At 45.3% G+C, this 20,754-nt stretch overlaps 2 protein-coding genes across 2 annotated transcripts; both read right to left on the bottom strand.

Moving 5' to 3' along the window:
• On the bottom strand, positions 1–8,403 carry LOC124670893. Its single transcript, XM_047207360.1, has 6 exons — positions 8,288–8,403; positions 866–1,046; positions 549–768; positions 230–366; positions 125–152; positions 1–8 (listed from the first exon to the last, which is right to left on the bottom strand). The coding sequence occupies exons 1-6, from the start codon at positions 8,401–8,403 to the stop codon at positions 1–3; spliced, it is 690 nt and encodes a 229-aa protein (XP_047063316.1).
• A 4,393-nt stretch (positions 8,404–12,796) lies between these two features.
• Positions 12,797–19,234, bottom strand: LOC124675742 (cysteine protease 1-like; the record flags this gene model as incomplete). Its single annotated transcript, XM_047211818.1, has 2 exons — positions 17,871–19,234; positions 12,797–12,812 (listed from the first exon to the last, which is right to left on the bottom strand). Coding segments are annotated over exons 1-2 (1,380 nt in total), but the record flags the coding sequence as incomplete, so codon positions are not given.
• Between the last annotated feature and the right edge of the window lie 1,520 nt (positions 19,235–20,754).

Here is a 20,754-nt window from a genome sequence, read left to right as displayed (position 1 = left end):
TCACTTCCCTGCACATACCGATACACACGAGCAATGGTTTACGGGCAATATGAAGTAACCAGGATCGTGTTAATATTTGTAGAAACAGTATAACACCAAACATATGCCAGTACCGTGAACAAACGTCTCAGCTCCTTCTTCTTGGCTTCCACCTGTAAAAGAGGGCGCATTTTACACATGTGGTTAGCAAGTAAGCAGCAAAAGTTTTAAGAGGATCGACGGATCCTACATCATCATCGGAGTCGCTCCACTCTGCGTGACATCCGAATGGTGAGCGCACGTCCAAGTGGCCACCGATGTATTCATCTACACTGTTTGGGTGCTTCATGTTGACACTTCCATTGTTGGTGCAACCATAGCAGAGACCTTCATCCACAAAAAAATAAAGTTAACTGCAGAGTAAGTAACCAACCAGGAACCAACATACTATAAAATAATTTCTGACAAACTAACAGAAGGTATAAGATTGCTATGCATAAGCTCAAGTTTGTGCCACCCACAAAAATGTACTTTTACAACACTTGATCCAAGGGAAGGGTCCAACATACCATTTTTCGTAGGACTAACCATGCAGAAACAACTGACCAACAATTCTTCTTGCTTTCCTTGCTGCACACATTTGAGTTCCGCAAAGAATAGATTGTTCTCGTTGCCACAATTGAAATCATATGCTACTTTAGTCATGGTGAAATTGAGATGATAGAACCAAGTACGCTTCTCACAAAAATTTCGGTAGTGCACAACATCTTTGAGTTCATATGCAAGATCCTACGATAAGAAACATGGGCAGAACAAGAATTCTTGCATGGATAAAACAATAAGACATAGGTCAATCCTTGTAGCAGGAGAAAGAAAGAGACCGAACCCCGAGAAGATTGTGATCCTCATTATGCTTGTCCACCAAAGCTTCTACTAACCGGTGGACCTGACTACCGGTTTGGTCAGCCACAAGCGATTTAGAACGCTTCTTCCTTCTGCCGTCAGGCCAGTAAAGAGCTTGTTCTATGGCCATCTCAACTGAAGGAACCGCACCTTGGTTCACTAACCTAATATATATCGGAGCATAGTACATGGTTAGTAGCTTGTATTCTCTGAGAGAGGAGAATATCAAGTTATATAAGGACTATATAGGTGTTATCAGTAGGGCTACGAAGAACTAGCTAGTTTGCATAGAAGGTTGCTGAAACATGCTATTAGTCAACAAAAACAGAACAAAAGGACTGTTTACATGCCTGTTCCCGGTCCGTAATTCTTAGAAGAAGAAAAACTATTCCTTCTTTGGTTTCAGATTGCACAGTATTTTGATCGGTGAATAGAGCTTAACATTCTGGCTATCACGATTAGCGGAAACAGATCCATGTAGGGTTAAGTGCTAATCAAATGTACAAATTAATGTCTGAACAAAAATATGAAAAGTGGTAACAGCTATTTTTTTGACACAATTTCAGCAGGTTTCTCGCCAATGCAGTTTCACGTTCCACTAACTTGAGGTAGCACAGAAAGAGGAATATGCAAATTATTGTAAACCACCTTGCAAGATTATCCAGAATCTAACTTAAGGGTAATTTTGTTCTTAGTATCCCTACACTCGTGTGCTTATCTTTTGTGGCCTACATCCCTACAAGGTTGGCTACATACATCATAGACGCATGTGGCTATTTAAGTAAACCCTGTTTGAATAAAAATCATCTGCAGGTTCGCACACAGAGCAAGGGGAAATAAGTGATGCAAAATCTATCAAGAGCAGAGTGGAGGAACTTTACAGTGTTGGATCCCGACGCTCGTGGAAATAGCGATCCATGGCGCTCTCTGCTTCCTCTGAACTCTGAAATCGCCCGCCGGTGTGAGGATATGTGTGGAAACATCCCCCGAGATCGACCCTGATGTAATATTCGAATCCCCAGTCATGCCGTACTTGGCCCCAAATGCGTGACGAGCCTGATGGCGGCGAGGCCATAATGGTGTCCTGATCTGACTGCCGAGAGGAGGAGGAGGAAGTGGCAGTGGCACTGCTGCCGGAAGATTTCTCCTCCAACGTTGCGGTGTTTGGCGACTCCTTTAGGTCTGCAGATTCTTCCAACCTTTGCGTCGGAGATTGTGTAGGCCGCCGAGGCACATGCTCCACCACGTACCTGAACTCGAATATGCTGTCGCTGGAGAAGCAATCAAAAAACATTTTTTTTGTTCGATCAGTAAAGTAACAAATCGATTTTATTGATCGACGAGTGAAGTAATCAGTCGATTTTAGGTTTTAGCTAGAGGATTGGTGCCGTTGGTACGTCGAAGGAGGCGGCGGAACAAGGGGTCGCCTCCGGCGATGCCAGGAGAGGTAGATGCCAGCGTAGAATGCACGAACTGCGTCTTCGAGATCCCGGAAGTCTCGGAACGGCCCACCCGTGACCGGAAGATGCCTCGGGAGGTAGCTCCTGTCCCTGTTGATACGGACGTGGATCGTGATCGGCTGGAATCCGCCGCCGGAGGGACTTCGCCTGGGGAGGGACTCCGGAGGAAGCTTCTTGGGCGTCATGCCTCAGAGCAGCTGGTTTGATTAGGGTTTCGTACGGTGGTCTCCTCTTTGATCTGAGATCTCCTTGGCTGTAGAGTGCCCATGAATTACTTATTTATCTATCTAAGCGCATACATATAACAGAACCTGCAGCTGGCCGGGATCCAGTTTAACGACCGTGAACAACAAATGCGAGCTCTAGTCCTGTTCCTCATGAGTTCATGAAGATAAAGCGTTGCAAGATCCCGGCGCTAGTCTGAGATATACTCTCTCCGTGTTTACGCAGTCTCTAGCCTTATTTTAAATCAAAATTTGCTATGCTCAACCAAAAATATGGGCAACCAAACCTGCAATTCATACGTGGCCTTGTCAGTTAATTATAAACTACTTGCTCCGTCTATTAAATATGTCTTAACTTTATCTAAATTTAAATATATGTAAATAATATTTAGTGTCTAGACTAATTCAAGACATCTTTCATGGTAGTAATGTGTTCTGTTCACTAAAGAGAGTGGCATTGGGTTTACGTCCAATTTAGCTGAAAATTTACTATAGCCGTGATCTTAAGCTCTTCGGCGTGTCTAGATTCTAGAATAATAAAGTTTATCGAAACATTTACAAGATCACAGTTCGTAGATAAAATCAAAGAGAAAAACGATGCTTAATTCCAAGGATTCCTAGATTAGTCGCTAAATAGAACAGACAACTAAAACACCTAGAATAAAAATATTAAATCAACTAGCTCTGGGATCGACGTCCACTGTCGCGTCACCGGAGTCCTGGGCAGCGCCTCCATGGTGTATGGGCTGCCGTTGCTCTTGGCGCAGGTGCGGATCCCAGTGTTGCAGACCGGGTAATCCGACGGGCAGCACACGGAGCGGTCCGTGCAGCTGGTGGTGCCCTTGGCCTGGCAGCAGCCCCACGTCAGGCACACGTTCCTCCCCGCCGCGCACGAGCTATGGCGGTCACATTTCTCCGCCGGAGACACGGGTGTCAACACTGGCTTCAATTCTAATACGATCACCATAACATTTACTTTTATGTAGCATTTAGTTTAACTTTTATACTGTATTTTTTTTTTTTGAAAACAGTACAACGCAGACGCTCACAAACACGCACGTACAAACACCCCTATGAACGCACGCACGCACACCCTACCCCTATGAGCACCTCCGAGGAACTGAGCCGGCATATCTTGAGGTTGACGAAGTCACCACTGGCGCCTCGCTGTTGACGGGCACGTCACCTACCACCGAAAGCATAGCGCCGGTTAAATCCTGGAATAAATCCAGGTAAATGCAAACACCCATGTCAAGTCTAGGACTTGAACCTGGGTGGGCTGGTTCCACCACAAGGGACCTAACCACCAGAGCCAAGCTCTGTTTGCTTTTATACTGTATTTTGTTTACATTACTTCCTGAACATTTACTTTATTTATTATACTATATATGTTTCCAATTCTAATATGAAATCTTGTAGTACTTGATAACCATTTGGTGGAGTTGAAGACACAATGCAACATTATTTGTGTTTTGTAGGTTGTTTGAAGAGGAAAGAACGGTGTAATTCTATATAAACCCTCGAATCACTCTTATAGGGAAGGCACCCTTACTACGTCACTTTGCACTTGAAGTTGTAATAAATTGGTATGCATGTAGATTGGTTCCATCATATAGTGATACCGTGTTTAATAAATTAAGAGTTTCCGAAAAATCAAATTAATTTACCACTAAATCACAATTTGATGCTTTATGTGATCAATAGCTTCCATTGGTGCCACTTGAGCATAAGAACTGATTATTTGCATGCGGTGGAATATGTAAGAACCATTTAACCAATAGAAGCATAGCAAATCATCATGCAAATGGTTCATCGATAATCTCCTCATAAGCACCTTATATACTCTAGATTCTTCTTTTTTATTATATCTAATCATGCACCAGATTCATCACCAATATATTGCCAACCATACCCTTTAGAAATGTCTACCAACATTATGGATTTTAAATTAAATGAGCAGACACAAAATTATACATATATACTATTGATACAGATGTCACATTTTATCTGTATGGATATGTGATTTTTCCAAATAAATAATCCTATTTAAGTGAATTTGGTGGGCATATCCACTTAATATACCAACAAAACTGGAAAAAAATGCAACTTTCTTACGAAATATGGTCTAAACTTAGGAACAGATACAAATAATATTTTCATTGGTATAATTGCAACTTATAAAAAAGATGACAACAAGACTTATTTTTATATTTTTAATCATTACAACTAAGTACTATTTCTGAAAAACAATGTACATCTTACATAAGTATAAAAGTTTAGTGTATAAAGACATTTGATATAACTTGTGTAATACTCATCTCCCAAGAAGGTTGTAGTTGATTCACATATACAGACAAAAAAAAATTGTGTACAAAATTCACGCAAATGAAAAAGTAAGGGCCACCTAACTTGAAAAACACCTGCCTTCGAAATCGTAGCCAATGAAATCGACGATATGGTCATTTAGTGACGGCGGTTGTGGCACCTCCGCAAGGAGCAGCCAGTATTAGCAACGAAGAGAGGAGGATGCTAGTTGTTTGATTCCACTTCGTATTTAGATTGGTATGGGAAAGAAAGTTGGATTCGAATTCAGTTTCTCCCACGGGTTGAGACACACAATAATAACAACTAGAATAACCTGCACCGGTATGTAGGAAGAGGTGCTAGCGATCAGTCCTTCTTGTTGGCGAGGATATATGACAAGACATCTGTTTGATGTTTAGGAGATACATCCTTCAGTGGTAAATCTGGTCAAAATACATCCTTCAAAATCCAGCATCTTTAATGTTTGGGCCAAGATAGTTCATGAAGACCAAGTAAGGTCTACCGGTTAGACTACCCTCAAGACCAAAACCCATGAAGACAACCATGTGTCCACATAATGTCTTCTAGTTACTTAGCCCCAAGATGCCTTTCCTGGCAGAATCGGTAATCTCATTAAGGCCAAGCCGAGACAAGTTTGGGCCCAGGGTGGTGCACCTACCTTGAGCATATATTTTCTTCTGGGAAATCCCTTGAGTATATACTTAGCCACTTGTGGAAACATGGGAAGGTGATATTAACGAAACCTTCTGAGCCACACTAGTTTCTCATCCTCTCAATCATCTAATGTCGCAAGGACGCTATCATTCATGAATACCATCAATGCAGTTTCTTTTTTGAAATATATGATGTGCGCATGCACTTCCTCGTCGTCTTCTAGTGATATGTTGATATGTGTATCATATGTTTGGGCGTAATCAAGATTGTTCAATCTTATGTGACTAGTCCTCCGTTGATTCTCTCGGAAAACATCACTCTGATGTTTCTAGTGCATCCTCAAAGACACATGTTGTGTCCAATGGGGGACCCATAAGAAATTAGGAGTGGTGACAAATAAAGTGACTGGGGCATTTATTGTATAAATTTGCAAAATCTTTCATTCAAAATTTAGCAAATATAATAAGGATTCAAAAAATTGACTGGGGTATACACTTAGGTCCGCGCCTGGTTGTGTCTTGTCCTTGTACTCTTACAGCATCACTAGTCGCTTCCCTCAAACGACGTTCAATAGAAGCATTGGATCGATTGTTTGGAGCACGTCACGGCGTGGTGCCATGTTCGGGCGGGATGGCCATTCCCAGCCGCATCCCAAACAGGGTGTACAAAAAAATGGAAATTATTCTTTTTATTCAAATTTCATTATATTTTACAAAGTTGAATGGAAAATGGCTAAGTGTAAACTTAACCTTGCCTACTCGTCGTCGGTCGGGACATGCGACAACCCGTCCTCGTCGTCATTCTTCTGCGCCGCCCGCTCCTGTGCATGCCTCGTCACCCTTGCTTCGCTCATCTAGCGGTGCAACATCACCGCCGGTGTTGGCGGAGCTGCCCTGGGATGATGGCCTCTCAAGCCCTCCACTCGTGGGAGGATTCATTCTAGGCCACCCGCGTCGCCCTGCGGTCGGCATCCTCGGCGCTCCTTCAAGCATCAAGCTCAAAGAGCCTCTGTCGCTCGTCCGCCATGTGGAGGCACCCTAAAGCCTTCATGGTTGCCGGGTTGATAGAGATCTCGGCGATTCGGTGGACGATGGCCTCGTCGACCTTCTCGCATTTACGAGCGGCGTCTTCAAGATTCCACAACGACTCGTACAATGCGACGATGGTCGCGTCCTCTGGGTCCTTCAACTCTGGCCCGTTGTTCCAATCCTCCTTCTCACTCCAGTCCTACTCCACCGCCTCCTCATCCTATGCCGCCTTGCATTCAGAGACGGCCTCAAACTATGTGTCGAGCTCCACGAAATCCACGATGTCGTCATCGTCAAGTTCGAGCTTGGGCTCAGGATGAGGCGGCGCATGCTCGGCTGGAGGTGGAGGTGGAGCCGACGTGTGACCGTTGCGGCCCACCATGGAATACGAGGTTGCGAGGCGACACAACGGGGCAGAGGTGGTAGTGGAGTGTGACGGCTTCGACATGAAGTTGGGTGAGTGTGACGGCTTCCACGTGAAGTTGGTGGTGGAGGTGGAGTGCGACGACAACGAGTGTGGAGGAGACCAAGAAAGGGCCATATTTTTATAGGTGTCAGCAACGCGGGAAATAGAGGTGACAAGCCGTGGAGAAATGGCGGGATGCTTCTGCGTGGGGTTGACGCAGGATGATGACGCGTGGAGAAGACGCAACGCCGATAAGACATCATGTGGGCCTTTTCCTCGGGAATCATCATCGCCATTACGAAAAGCTGGTCGCATGTTATCTGTGTCAATGACAAAGAGAGCTTGCGGATCATCACGACACCAACGGGTTGGGTTTGATGCACCCGCAAGGAGCGTTGTAAAGCGAGGACCTCGGGGCGCCAAACACAATACTGTGTCACGCTGAACAGAAAATATCTTTGGTGCACATGGCTGAGCGTGGATTTTGTGCATCCAAAAGACTTTAGAAAACAGTTTAAATTATGCGAGTGAGATACTCGTTGGTTTGGCATTATGTTCTGTCCGGCGACTAGAGTCCTCCTTAACGAGAATTCCCAGTTGCCACTAGCCATTAGGCAATTCCCCTAACCTCGATTGGTCACCTTCCGGCGCTGGCTTCATCCTTCATTTGCAATTTCAACACATCGGTCAGTTGCTAGTAGGCACGCAGAAGTTTCGATGCATGTTAGGGATACTTGGTCATGTTGTGCACATCCACGAACAATGTATTTTCAGAAAAGAAAATATTACCAAATGTAATACTTCCTCCGTTCAGGAATACATGGCCACTTTATTATTCAAGGCAAACTTCAACTAATAATTTAGTCAATTAAATATGAGTTACATTCATCCAAATATATATGATCGGATGCACATTTTGAAGAGCTTCTCGATGATATAGTGAATATACTTTTAAATGACTTAATTGGCTAAATTACTAATCACAACTATCTTCAGGGACGGTAAGTCTGCAGGTTCTCTCATCCTTTGCGTCGCAGATGGTGTAGGCCGCAGAGGCACATGCTCAAAGTTGTTCGATCAGTAAAGTTAACAAATCGATTTTATTGATCGACGAGTGAAGTAATCAATCGATTTTAGCTAGATCATGCCGAAATATAGGATTGGTGCCGTAGGTACGTGGAAGGAGGCGGCGGAACAAGGTGTCGAGGCCGGCGATGCCAAGAGAGGTAGATGTCGGTGTAGCGTGCACGAACTGCGCCTTCGAGATCCCGGAAGTCTCGGAACGGCCCACCATTGACCGGAAGATACCTGGGGAGGTAGCTCCCGTCCGCGTTGATACGGACGTGGATCGTGATCGGCTGCAATCCGCCGCCGGAGGGGCTTCGCCTGGGGAGGGACTCCGGAGGAAGCTTCTTGGGCGTCATGCCTGAGAGCGGCTGGTTTGATTAGGGTTTGGTACGGTGGTCTCCTCTTTGATCTGAGATCTCCTTGGACCTTGGCTGCAGAGTGCCCATGAATTACTTGTTTATTTATCTCAGCTGGGATCCAGTTTGACGACCGTGAACAACAGGTGCGAGCTCTAGTCCTGTTCCTCATGAGTTCATTAAGATAAAGCGTTGCAAGATCCTGGCGCTAGTCTGAGATATACCCTCTCCGTTTTTATACTTAGTTCGCATTCTAGCTTTATTTTAAATCAAAATTTGCTATGCTCAACCATAAAAAATTAGTATACTTATATTTATCTAGATAGGGATGTATTTATAATAGATACGTTTGTTGACTAGATACACTCGAATCTTGATAAAGTGAAGTCAAGTAATTTAGATCGGAGAGAGTACCAAATACATTTAATATGAAACTATACTTTATAATAATTCTAATGCAATAGATTTTGTATTGTAAATATTTAAAAATAAGAAATATTTAATCAAAATTTATAAGCCTGAATTTAACTAAACATAAAATGAGAAATAATTGAGGACGGAGTAAGTATATATCTTCGTAGTTATATCTTGATGTGACATCTCCAAGAGATCATGGACTCAGCGGTTAACCTTAACATTGTATTCCGTGTGTTCTCGTAGGTGGGATTTTTGGCAACCAAACCTTCAATTCATACGAGACCTCTTGTTCCTACCTTCGTCCCGGTTTACGCGTAGGCCTGTAAACCAGGATGAAGGGAGTAGTTAATTATAAACTACTTGCTCTGCCTATGAAATACATCTTAACTTTATCTAAATTTAAATATATAAACATAATATTTAGTGTAGACATAAATCTAAATTTGGACTAATTTAAAATGAATGGGAGGAAGTATTAGGGCCTCTTTGTTTCGGGCTTTTAGCTACTTTCCACACAAAAAAGTAGGACAAACCAAACAAAGGGGTTGGTTGTGCAGTAGGCTTTTCCAAAAGCAGATCTCCTTCCAACACAGAAGAAAAGGCACATGTTGGATGTGCTTCCCGAGATTTTTTCTGACCTCCCAAACCGTTATCTTTCTTTGCCCATTTCGATTCCAAAAATTACCGCAAAACTGCCACCGCTGAGCCACCGTGAGATCACAAATCTCCTGACGTTTCTTTTTCTGGCCTTATCTTTTCATGGAATAACTTGTAGACTATTTTGATCATTCTATAACTTATGCACCATTGTGTGTCTATTCTGTTTGTTGGAATATCTTGTAGACTACTCGTGAGAGTTGTTATTGATATTTGGTGTGCACTATTTTATTATGTATAAGTTGTTCACTTGTCTAGTTTGAATTTTGTAGATGGATGGAGATGATAATGCACCTGATGAAGAAATTGAAAGGACAAGACATCTTCTTGGAGTGGCGCATGACTTAGTTGTGTTGGGCTACTATGGTACTACCTCCGTTTCAAAGAAAGAATAAGGCACACGCGTATTAAAGACGAACTTTGATCATAAAAATTGAGCAACAAAATCTTGATTATATTATATGTAATTAGTATTGTTGGATTTCTATTAAAAACACTTTCTAATAATGTTAATATCATACAAATAATTTTTACATATTTGAAGTTATTATTTGTTAAATAAAAAGTACGAAAAATGAGGACGCCTTGTTCTTTGAAATAATGGAGGTAGTAATCTCTATTCTAACCAAATATTTTAATAAGGTGCAGCTAGGAGGATTCCACAACAAACTGGGCTTGAGTGGGTGTATGAAAAACTTGATGATAGAAAAAGAAGCTACAAATGTTTAGAATGTATCCAGGTGTGTTTGGACAACTGGGCAACCTCCTAGTTGTTATCTATGGATTAGAGCCAATAAGAGATATGGAATAAGTTCAATGTTTGGGTATGTTTCAATGGATGGTTGGAGGACCACAATCATTTCACCAAGTTGAGAACCATTTCAGTTGGTCTCTTGAAACAGTTCATAGGAAGTTTAAGATGGTATTGAAGTGTTTCTATAATTTGGGTAAAGATAACATAAAACCATAATCATAACACTTTACTTATGGATAGCATTTAGTTTACCTTTCATATTGCATTTAATTTACTTTACTTTGTGTATATTTATTTTGTTTACCATATTTTATCTATTTTTTAATTCTAATGTGAAACTTTGTGCTTGACAATCACTTGGTTACATTAAAATGTGACGTAGATTGGTGCCATTATATAGTGACACCCTATTTAACAAATTAAGAGTTTCCGAAAAATCAGTTTATTTGCCACTCGATTACTATTTGATGCATTATGTGATCAATAGCTGGTTCCACTTGAGCATAAACAATCAAGCACGTATGTTGTCAACTCATTATTTGCATGCACTAGAATATGTAAGAACCATTTAACCGATGGAAGCATAGCAAAATATGCGTGAAAATAATTCAATGATAATCTCCTCATAAATACCTTCTGTACTCTAGAGTTTTCTTTTTTAATTATATCTAATCATGCACCAGATTCACCACCAAGATATTGCCAACCATACTCTTTTAGAAATGTCTACCAAAGCTAAAGGATTTTTAATTTAGCCGAGAATACGCAAAATTACACTACACTATTGTTACAAATGTCACATTTATCTGTACTGGTATGTAAATTTTCCAAATAAAGAATCATATTTAAGTGAATTTGGTGGGCATATCTACTTAATATAGCAACAAAACTGAAACAAAATTCAACTTCATTACTAATATGGTCTACATTTTGGAACAAATCCAAATAATATTTTCATTGGTACAATTCCAACTTTAAAAATATTACAACAAGATCTAGAAAAATTGGTATTTTTAATTATTACAACTAAGTACCTAAAAATAATGTATATCTTACATAAATATAAAAGTTCAGTATATAAAACATTTGATCCAACTTGTTTAATAGTCATCTACCAACGGGGTTATAGTTGATTGACATAGATGGAAATAAAATCGGGTAAAGAATTCACACCGTTGAAATTTGTTTGGCGACCTAAATTGAGGAACACCCGCCTTCAAAACCTTAGCCAGTGAAAACGACCATATGATCATTTAGTGACGGCGACTCCAGCCCCTCCACAAGGAGCGACCCTTAGTAGCAACGATGAGGGGAGAATGCTAGTTGTTTGATTCCACGCCGTCTTCTGACTGGTGTGGGCGAGACTGTTTGATTCGAATTTAGTTTATGCCACGGTTGAGACACACAATAACAACTAGAACAACCTCCAATGGTATGTAGAAAGAGGAGCTAGCTCTAAGATCGTCTTGCTGACAAGGAGGACCAGGCATTTCTTCGTTGTTGAGGAGGTACATCATGCCATGATAAATCTGGTGAAAATGGATCCTTCCAAATCCGGGGAAGAGGTTGGAACCATGTGCTCACCTTGAGAGGTAGGAAGCTGGGGTCAGCGCAGGCGATGAGTGAAGGTGACGACGCGGGGCAACCTATAGCAGCGAGAGGCGACAACAATGATGATCGATTCGACTTCGGTTCAGATGGTATGCGCGAGACCAGCTTCAATTCGACTCGGTTTTGATCGTACGGTTGATAGAGAATCACGTACGGTTGATAGAGAATCACGATCCAATTTTGGCCAACCGCATTAGCCAGGTGGAGTCATGATCGGGTTGTGATTGGTGTACTGGACGAGCCTGGCATGGAGAGGGATCTTGTTAGTGTAAATGTCATTGAGAAATTAGATTATGGACTCAGCTGTTAACCTTACTTAACATTGTATTTCACGTGTTCTTCTTATAGAAGGGGTTTTTGGCAAGCAAACCTGAAGTTCATACGTGGCCTAACCAATTTAGCAGAATTTTTCTATACATAAATCTTTATACCCACGCTTCGACATGTGCAGAATAAAGTTTATCGAAATATTTACAGATCAGTTCGTAGATAAAATAAAGGGATTTCTATTTTCGTGCCCTCGGTTCCTTAGTTGTGCTCAGTTTTCCCCAGCCCCTTAGTTTTTCCTCAGTTTTACCCTAGCCTTTGTCTGAAGACCCGCAGAAGGAGCTCAGACGGAAGGAATCCGTTTATTTGGACGTTCGTGCCGACGTGTTGCGCCGCGTCGTCCGTGGGGCCGCGTCGTGTGGGGCCGCGTCGCGTGGGGCTGGTAGAAAGGGACCGCGTGGGACAGGACGAGAAGCGTTTGGTTGCACGTGAGCGAGGAGCTGGGTTTTGTCTCTCTCGGCCCAAATTGGCATTTTTAAGAGCACCTTTTCCCCTCTTTCTCTCTCTGTCTTTTTCACCAAATTAGTATCAAATCTAGAGAAGCTTCTATTTCTGTCTTTCTTCAATATGGCAGCAAATCTAGTAGCAAATCTCTGGGGTTATTTATGCCTTTTGGCCCTCGTTTTTTGCCCAATATGGCAGCAAATCTAGTAGCAAATCTAGAAGCTATTATATGATAAATTCACAGCAGCATAATCAGAAAACTAAGTATAATACATAGGTAAACTGCATACAGCAGCCAAAAGCAGCCAATAACATTGTTAATGTTCACGACAAACTAAGCTGCAAAAATATACAAGATCACGCACGCAATGTATGGACAACAAGAAGATTAGGGTGAATGAATTTGTTCTTCATTCCTCCTCATATATTTCTCCGTCGCTCCATTCGTGCAATTCCCCAAGGAAATATTCATTGAACTCCTTCCGTCTGCAGTGTGAGGCCAATACATCCTCCAAACGGTATGGCCTGTGTTCATTTCTCAAACCGTAGAATCCTATTCTATCCACACGTAGTGGCCACTCATCCCAGGCATTTGTATCATGAGAGTACGCTCCGATATAACCCAAATCCGTGTAGTAGATGCTGCCAGGTTGAAGTGTCGGGTACACTGCAGGTGTCGACGGAGATACACCGGATATAATTCACGAAGAAGGCATTACGCCAATGTTAGTGACCGGATGGAGAGAGCGGCTCGAGTGTCCACACGGTACACCAATGGTCTGCCCGCCAAAGCCGCGGCTGACCAACAACACAAGCAGCAGCTCACCATCCGACTCCACAAGGTAGAACTTCTGACGTCCAAGTTCTGGAAATGAAATTAGTGTCTCCATCTTGACAGTGCTCGCGCGCTGCTGCAACTGTATATTGGTGCACACTATTCTTCCGATCTCAAAATTGTCCGCAGCTACTGCATACAGTTCACCATTGAACGGGGTAATGGAACGGAAACCATGGTTCTTGATCGAAAATCTTCCTTCTCCCCAATCCCCATCTTCATTTATATCCTTAGTTGGAGTGCTCTCATCGACCCAACCAATTTCCGGCGGGTAATGTGTGGCAACGAAGACCATAGTCGGGGATTTGATAACAGCGACTGATTTCAGAAAAACAGATGGCATCTGCGCCTCAAACATCGTGTTCGATTTCTTTGTGAGTGGGTTCAGCAGCCGTATCTTGTGCGGTGGGTTCTTCTGAGCAAGCACGATGACGCCACGGGAAAAGCCGAGGAAGTAGAATCTAAAATATATTGAAAAGATAACATTCAGCACTAAGATTGAAAATAAGATCTATGGTGACGCCACGGGAAAAGCCGAGGAATTTGAACCTTGCACGAACTGCAGATAGATCTATGGTGACGTAGCGGGATGTGCCGAGATGGAGGAAGGTGAACTCAGCGGCGCGTGGAAGGGCGTGGTGTAGCATGATCCATTCGTGCGGGTGCACGTCGGGATCGGGTAAACCCGAGCGCCAATTTCTACGGACTTGCCTCATAGCAGAGTAGCTGTCCACGTACTCCTCTTTGGCCAATAAGCATTCGCCGATCTTGTGAAGTGGTCCGTCGGCGGTGAGACCGGCCCGAGTTCACGGAGGCGCCGCGCTTGGATGCGCCGCCCTCGGATGCGCCGCCCTCGGAGGCGACGGGCTCGGCGGCGACGGGCTCGGCGGCGGCGGGCTCGGCGGCGACGGGCTCGGCGGCGACGGGCTCGGCGGCGACGGGCTCGGAGGCGACGGGCTCGGAGGCGGCGGGCTCGGGGCGATGGCCGCCGGCGCATTCTTCTTCTCCATCGCCGGCGGGGGAGGGCTCGTACGGCGGTTGGGGTTTTTGGAGAAGTTGATGGGACGTGAGAGGGGTGGTTTCGTGCGTGAGCGATAATGAGACGTACCGTGTGCGAGAGGGAGGGAGAGAGGGGCTTACGCGTCCTAAATGCGACCCGAGTCAACAATGGCACGTCTTCCACGTCCGCACCGTGACACGCGTCAACAATGGCACTTCTTCCACTTCGCACCGCAACACGCGTCCTCGAGTCTAACCCCGGAAATTTAGATATACTCATGTATACCCTCGAGTCATATACTAGCATTTTTTGTATGCTCGGTTTTCACCTTGAGTGCTAATACGCGGCTAGTGCAATATACTCGGTTTTACCCTCAAGTGGCTGGTCAACAGAGAGTCAACAAATGGGATTAACTAGTTAAATGAGTTATTTAATGTGCAAAAAATTCCGAAAAGGAGTGGCACTTACTCATGGAGTCTTCACCACAAATTTCCACTTCTCAAATCATAGATAAATCGTAGATAAATCAAGTTTCACCACAAATTGCCACTTCTCAAATCACCTAGTAGCTATGAAGGTGCATGGTTTTCCATAATAAGCCCTACCCAAAACAGCTTTCCCCAAAACATACTTTGTCTGAATGAGACCATAATTTTCACACTCATGTAGATTTGTATTGCAAATAGTTTGAGGTAGGCCAAGATGGGTTTCATTGTACAAAACACGCATTTTCCATTTTTTAAATCTCATATTTGAATCCCTTAGTCCGTTTACTACTCACTTGCCCTTGGTTTCTTGATACTACTCAGTTTTGCCCTCTCCCTTCACAAACTCTCACGGACGCCCAACATTGCCCTGATTGGTCTAGCCCATGTCACGCGGATCGTGCCCGACGACCGTTGATCGTATGATCTAACGGGCGGGATAACCCCTATCTCTCTCTCCGAGTCGGGGCCACCACCCTCTCTCTCTCTCTGTCGTCGGTTAGCTTCACGCAAAGTTTGGTTTTCTGCATTATTTTTCACGAGCTAAATTATAAACTCTTTTTAGGCATTACTTTTCACGCAAAAAATGATAAACCATCACCGATTTGTTGTAGCCATTACTTTTCACGCACAAAAATGATACACCATCACCCATTTCGTGTACCCATTACTTTTCACGCAAAAAATGATAAACCATCACCGATTTTGTTGTAGCCATTACTTTTCACGCACAAAAATGATAAACCATCACCGATTTGTTGTAGCCATTACTTTTCACGCACAAAAATGATACACCATCACCCATTTCGTGTAGCCATTACTTTTCACGCAAAAAATGATACACCATCACCCATTTCGTGTAGCCATTACTTTTCACGCAAAAAATGATACACCATCACCCATTTCTTGTACCCATTACTTTTCACGCAAAAAACGATAAACCATCACCGATTTCTTGTAGCCATTACTTTTCACGCACAAAAATGATACACCATCACCCATTTCGTGTACCCATTACTTTTCACGCAAAAAAATGATAAACCATCACCGATTTTGTTGTAGCCATTACTTTTCACGCACAAAAATGATAAACCATCACCGATTTGTTGTAGCCATTACTTTTCACGCACAAAAATGATACACCATCACCCATTTCGTGTAGCCATTACTTTTCACGCAAAAAATGATACACCATCACCCATTTCTTGTACCCATTACTTTTCACGCAAAAAACGATAAACCATCACCGATTTCTTGTAGCCATTACTTTCCTTTTAGGCATTACTTTTCACGGTAAAATGATAAACTATACCCCCACAACGGTCGTCTCCTCCTTAATTTATTGTGTATAAACCCCCACAACGGTCATCTCCTCCTTATTTTATTGTGTAAACCCTACAACGGTCATCTCTCCCTTATAAACACCCACACGGCCATCCCTTGTGTCAATAGGTTCTGCCTCTCTCTTCTTTTCGTTCACATACACTTTATCCATTGCCATGGCTTCCACGTCTCGGACGCGGACCGGAAGGGGAAGGGGAAGGGGAAGGGGAAGGGGAAGGGAAGTGGATCATCATCATTGCCACCACCACCGTCAACACTGCCATTGATCATAGAGGAGTTCTTCATCGTCGTCTATGAAGACCCTTTGGTCAAGAAGGTACGTACGCGTTCCCACATATATGATGCATGTGATTAATTATGGGCATGTTCTAAAAAACCTTTAATTTCAAGGGTTCCCTAATTTCAAACGATCGGCGCTCGATCTCTTTGCAGGAACTCCCAAAAAAATTTGCGGACTATCTTGACGGCAAGGAGCCAGCTAAGGTGTATATGCGAGCAGCTGACTGCGGTCCTCGTCTCTGGACCGTGGAGGTCCTATTTGACGGACAAGGCCGGATGTACCTCGACAAGGGCTGGGAGAAATTCGCCATCGCGCACGGTGTGGATTTCGGCTGGTTCGTACACTTCAAATATGAAGGCGATGATGTGCTCACGGTGAAGGTGTTCGACGGAACAATGTGCAGGAGGTACTACTACTCAGACGACGAAGATACTGACGATGAAAGCGACGACGACGTGAAGCCATGCATCCATCCCCTTTAGATAATTAAGGGGATTATGACCAAGAATATATATGTAGCTTCATATGCATCGATTTAGAGATCTAGCTATTTTCTATATATTATGCATGTAAAAAATAACATCCCATTTCCACTATTATTCGAGCACCACATCCTCCAAACGATGCCGATGCCGATGCCGATATCGGCATGGTCGGAACGGCTATGCTCGCCACCACTGCTAGGTCAACGTCGGGATGCACAATGTTTAGCATAAGAGTCACTTTAGATTAAGCTGCGAAAATAGTCACGTGCCATGGGCTGAGGCGGCCCCTACGGAGCGGCTCTATATTATATTCTCTAAATAAAATAGACGACCACAACGGTCATTGGCTGCGGAGGCCCCACGGAGCGGCAATATATAATTTTCTATAAATAAATAGACGACCCACTGGTCATTGGCTGCGGCAGCCCATAGAGCGGCCCCATTTGTCATTGGCGGCACCGCGTATACAATCGGAAATAAAACGGCCCACGCGTCGGCGGTAGATGGATCCACCCGTCGGCACGAGACGGTCAGCGAGGAGCCGACCTCACGGTAACGGTAAGGCCTGCGACCTGACGGCAACCCGCGTCTTCGAGGGGTTTCAAACTAGAGGGAGGGGAAAACTGAGGAAAAACTAACGAGCTGGGAAAAACTGAGTACAACTAACGAAGCAGGGGCACGAAAATAGAAATCCCTAAAATAAAAGAGGAAAACGATGCTTAAGTACAAGGATTCCTAGATTACTCGCTAAAGAGAACAGATTACTAAAACACCTAGAAGGAAAATATCAAATCAACTAGCTCCGGGATCGACGTCCTTTGTCGCGTCGCCGGAGTCCTGGGCAGCGCCTCCACGGTGTCCGGGCTGCCCTTGCTCTTGGCGCAGGTGCGGCTGCCGGCGTTGCAGACCGGGTAGTCCGACGGGCAGCACACGGCGCGGTCCCGGCAGCAGGTGGCGCCCTTGGCCGGGCAGCACCCCCACGCCAGGCACACGTTCCTCACGCCGTACGTGCAGCAGCACGTGCTCCCCGCCGGGCACGAGCTTTGGCGGTCACACTTCTCCGCCGGCGACACGGGCGTCGGCGCCGGCTTCGGGTTGGGCCCGTTCTTGACGGGGTACGACGGGTACATGGCGATGCCGCACTTGCCCGTCGTCGCGCTCGCGTTCCGCTCCATCCGGACGTAGCCGCCCTCGCCCCAGCCCGGACCCCACGAGTTGCGCACGATCCAGTACTCCTTGCCGTCCTCCTCCGCGCCGTAGCCCACCGCGACGACGGCGTGGTCCAGCTGCGTGCCGCACCGCCCCGTGAAGACGCCGGACTCGTACAGCTGGAACTCGCGCCCGCCGGCCTCGATGGCCACGCTCACCGGCTGGTGCGCCACGGCCTTCTTCAGCGACAGCTCGTCGTTCGCCGGCACGTCCTCGAACCCGTCGATGGAGACCACCTTCCGTCCCTCCTTCTTCGCGAGGTCGCACTTGCCCTCCCTGCCGGTGTACGGGTAGTCCGCCTCGGTGTCGAGGCCGCCGTTCCGGGCGACGAACTCGAACGCGTCGTCCATGATCCCGCCGTGGCACCCGCTGTTCCGCCCGTTGCGCGCGCAGTCCACCAGCTCCTGCTCCGACAGCGTCACCAGCTCGCCGGTCACGATCTTGTTGATGCCTTCCACCGCGCACACCGTCGAGAACGCCCAGCAGCTCCCGCACTGGCCCTGGTTCTTCACGGCCGCCACCGCGCCCTGCTCCCTCCAGTCCACCGAATCCGGCAAAGCCTCGGCCCCGTCGTACCGGTAGCGCTCGCCGACGACGTTGCGGCGGCCACCCTTGGGGACGGCGGCGCCGAGGTAGGCGGCGCGGAACTCGGCGGTGGTCAGGTCCGCGAAGCGGTTCATGCCCAGGCGGAAGCTTTCCTTGCCCGCCGCGGCGCGCGCGTTGTGGGCGTCGACGAAGTCGAGGTTGTCCCGGAACGCGCGGAACCGGCGGTCGTACTCGCCGCCCAGCGCGTTGTAGGACCGGCCGTGCCGCGCCAGCCACAGGTCGTACATCTCCCGCGCCTCCGCCTCCGTCCGACGCGTCACCCCGTGCTCCGACGGGTCGCCGCCAAAGACGCGCGCGGCGGAGGCCGCCGGTGACGCGACGCCGAAGAGGATGACGAGTAGCAACGCCACCGCGACGGCCGCGCCATGGCTTGCCATGGCCGACGCGGTTGCTCAACTTGTCTGGCTCGTCTAGATCGTCGTCGTGGCTCGGGTATATGTCACGGCGAGATCGATGGCGCTCGACGTACGTACGAGCTGCTTGGTTTCGCTTTGGGTTCTGGGCGTCCTCGTAGTCGTAGGGTGGCGCTGCTCGGAATTATATACTGGCGTGGTCTCTTGCCGGGGACGAGACCGGCACGGCGAGGGAGTTTGTTGCAACACGATTCGATTTCAAATTTTCAAAACCTACAGTGGATATCAGCTCAAACACGAGACCACTCCGAACGAGATCACGATCACAGTTCAGGTCCAACTACAACGCTGAGGGTAACAGACCAGGTAAAAGCACAATGCGCGGGGGTTAAGCGCAAGTTCTCGTCTGATTTGTCAACGGAGTCTCATACAGCCCCGTTTGCTAGCTAGTTTGCTAGCGATTATGTGTAGCACACCACCACCAACAGATAACCCACTTAAAAAAAAAAGATAACCAACACATCATCGGTACTAGAACTGATACAAGATCTGCTTTCGAAATGTCTGTTTGGCCACCTAGTGCCTTGATCTCTACCCTTCATATGACTCTCAGGAATATGTCGGATGCGCCGCATGCGAGAGAATTAAGTATTTTCTCAGGCAAATATAAGCATCGTATGGAGCAAATAGTGTTCTGCAGTAGTTTTAATGCTTAAACATGAATACAATACATCACACGTTCACAACACATTCCAATGTTCACAACTTCACAACACATTCAAATGCTCACATGCGAATGCGGTAATATTAGATATGATAGGAATTAACCAGAACTCCCAAAAGACTAATTCTGAACTCCAACGGTCGACAACAAAAGCTGAAATGTCCAAATGCACCCAGAGAGAGACTCTAAAGATAAAAGTGAAACATGGATTAGTAAATCCTATGAAAATACCTTCAAAATATATTCATCTTGATTCATGAGGCAAATAAATATATCTAAACAGTACCAATGATGTGTTAATTATCCCTAGGCCTAAAAGGTAAATGTTTCCTCCTCTTCTTCATGACTTTAAACAATTGAGCAATAACACCCCAATAAAGTTGGATAAATAGCTCCGCCCGTTGTAGCATATGATTAAGTCATTGGATACTTCATTCTCGAGCTTGTTACCCAATTTAGACTTGATGGTTTTTATTGCCAAAAAAAAGCCATCTCGACAGATTTGGTTGACATCGGTAAAATTAAGGCCAACTCAATAAGTTTGTGGACCAGTGGGAAGACCAAATGCTTCCCCGTTTTAACCATATTTGTAGCCAAAGTTTCAACATTTGTGCAAGTAGAAAAGGAGGAATGGATTCTCACATGGTGAATGCAGTTCTCAAGTTACCCTCTTATGGTTTCATTGTCATAGTTAGAGAAATCCGCATGGTAAGTTGAATATAAGCGAGCAAGCTTGTCCACATCAAACATTGAGAAAGAGTTCTTTGGACTAACGCGTCGGAAGCTCTCTAATATCTCCACTGAAGCTTCACAAAAGCAA

Source organism: Lolium rigidum, chromosome 7, assembly GCF_022539505.1.
Source record: "Lolium rigidum isolate FL_2022 chromosome 7, APGP_CSIRO_Lrig_0.1, whole genome shotgun sequence".
NCBI lineage: Eukaryota > Viridiplantae > Streptophyta > Magnoliopsida > Poales > Poaceae > Lolium > Lolium rigidum.
The sequence above is the reverse complement of the archived record's forward strand: the minus strand, read 5'-3'. Positions and strand labels throughout refer to the sequence as shown.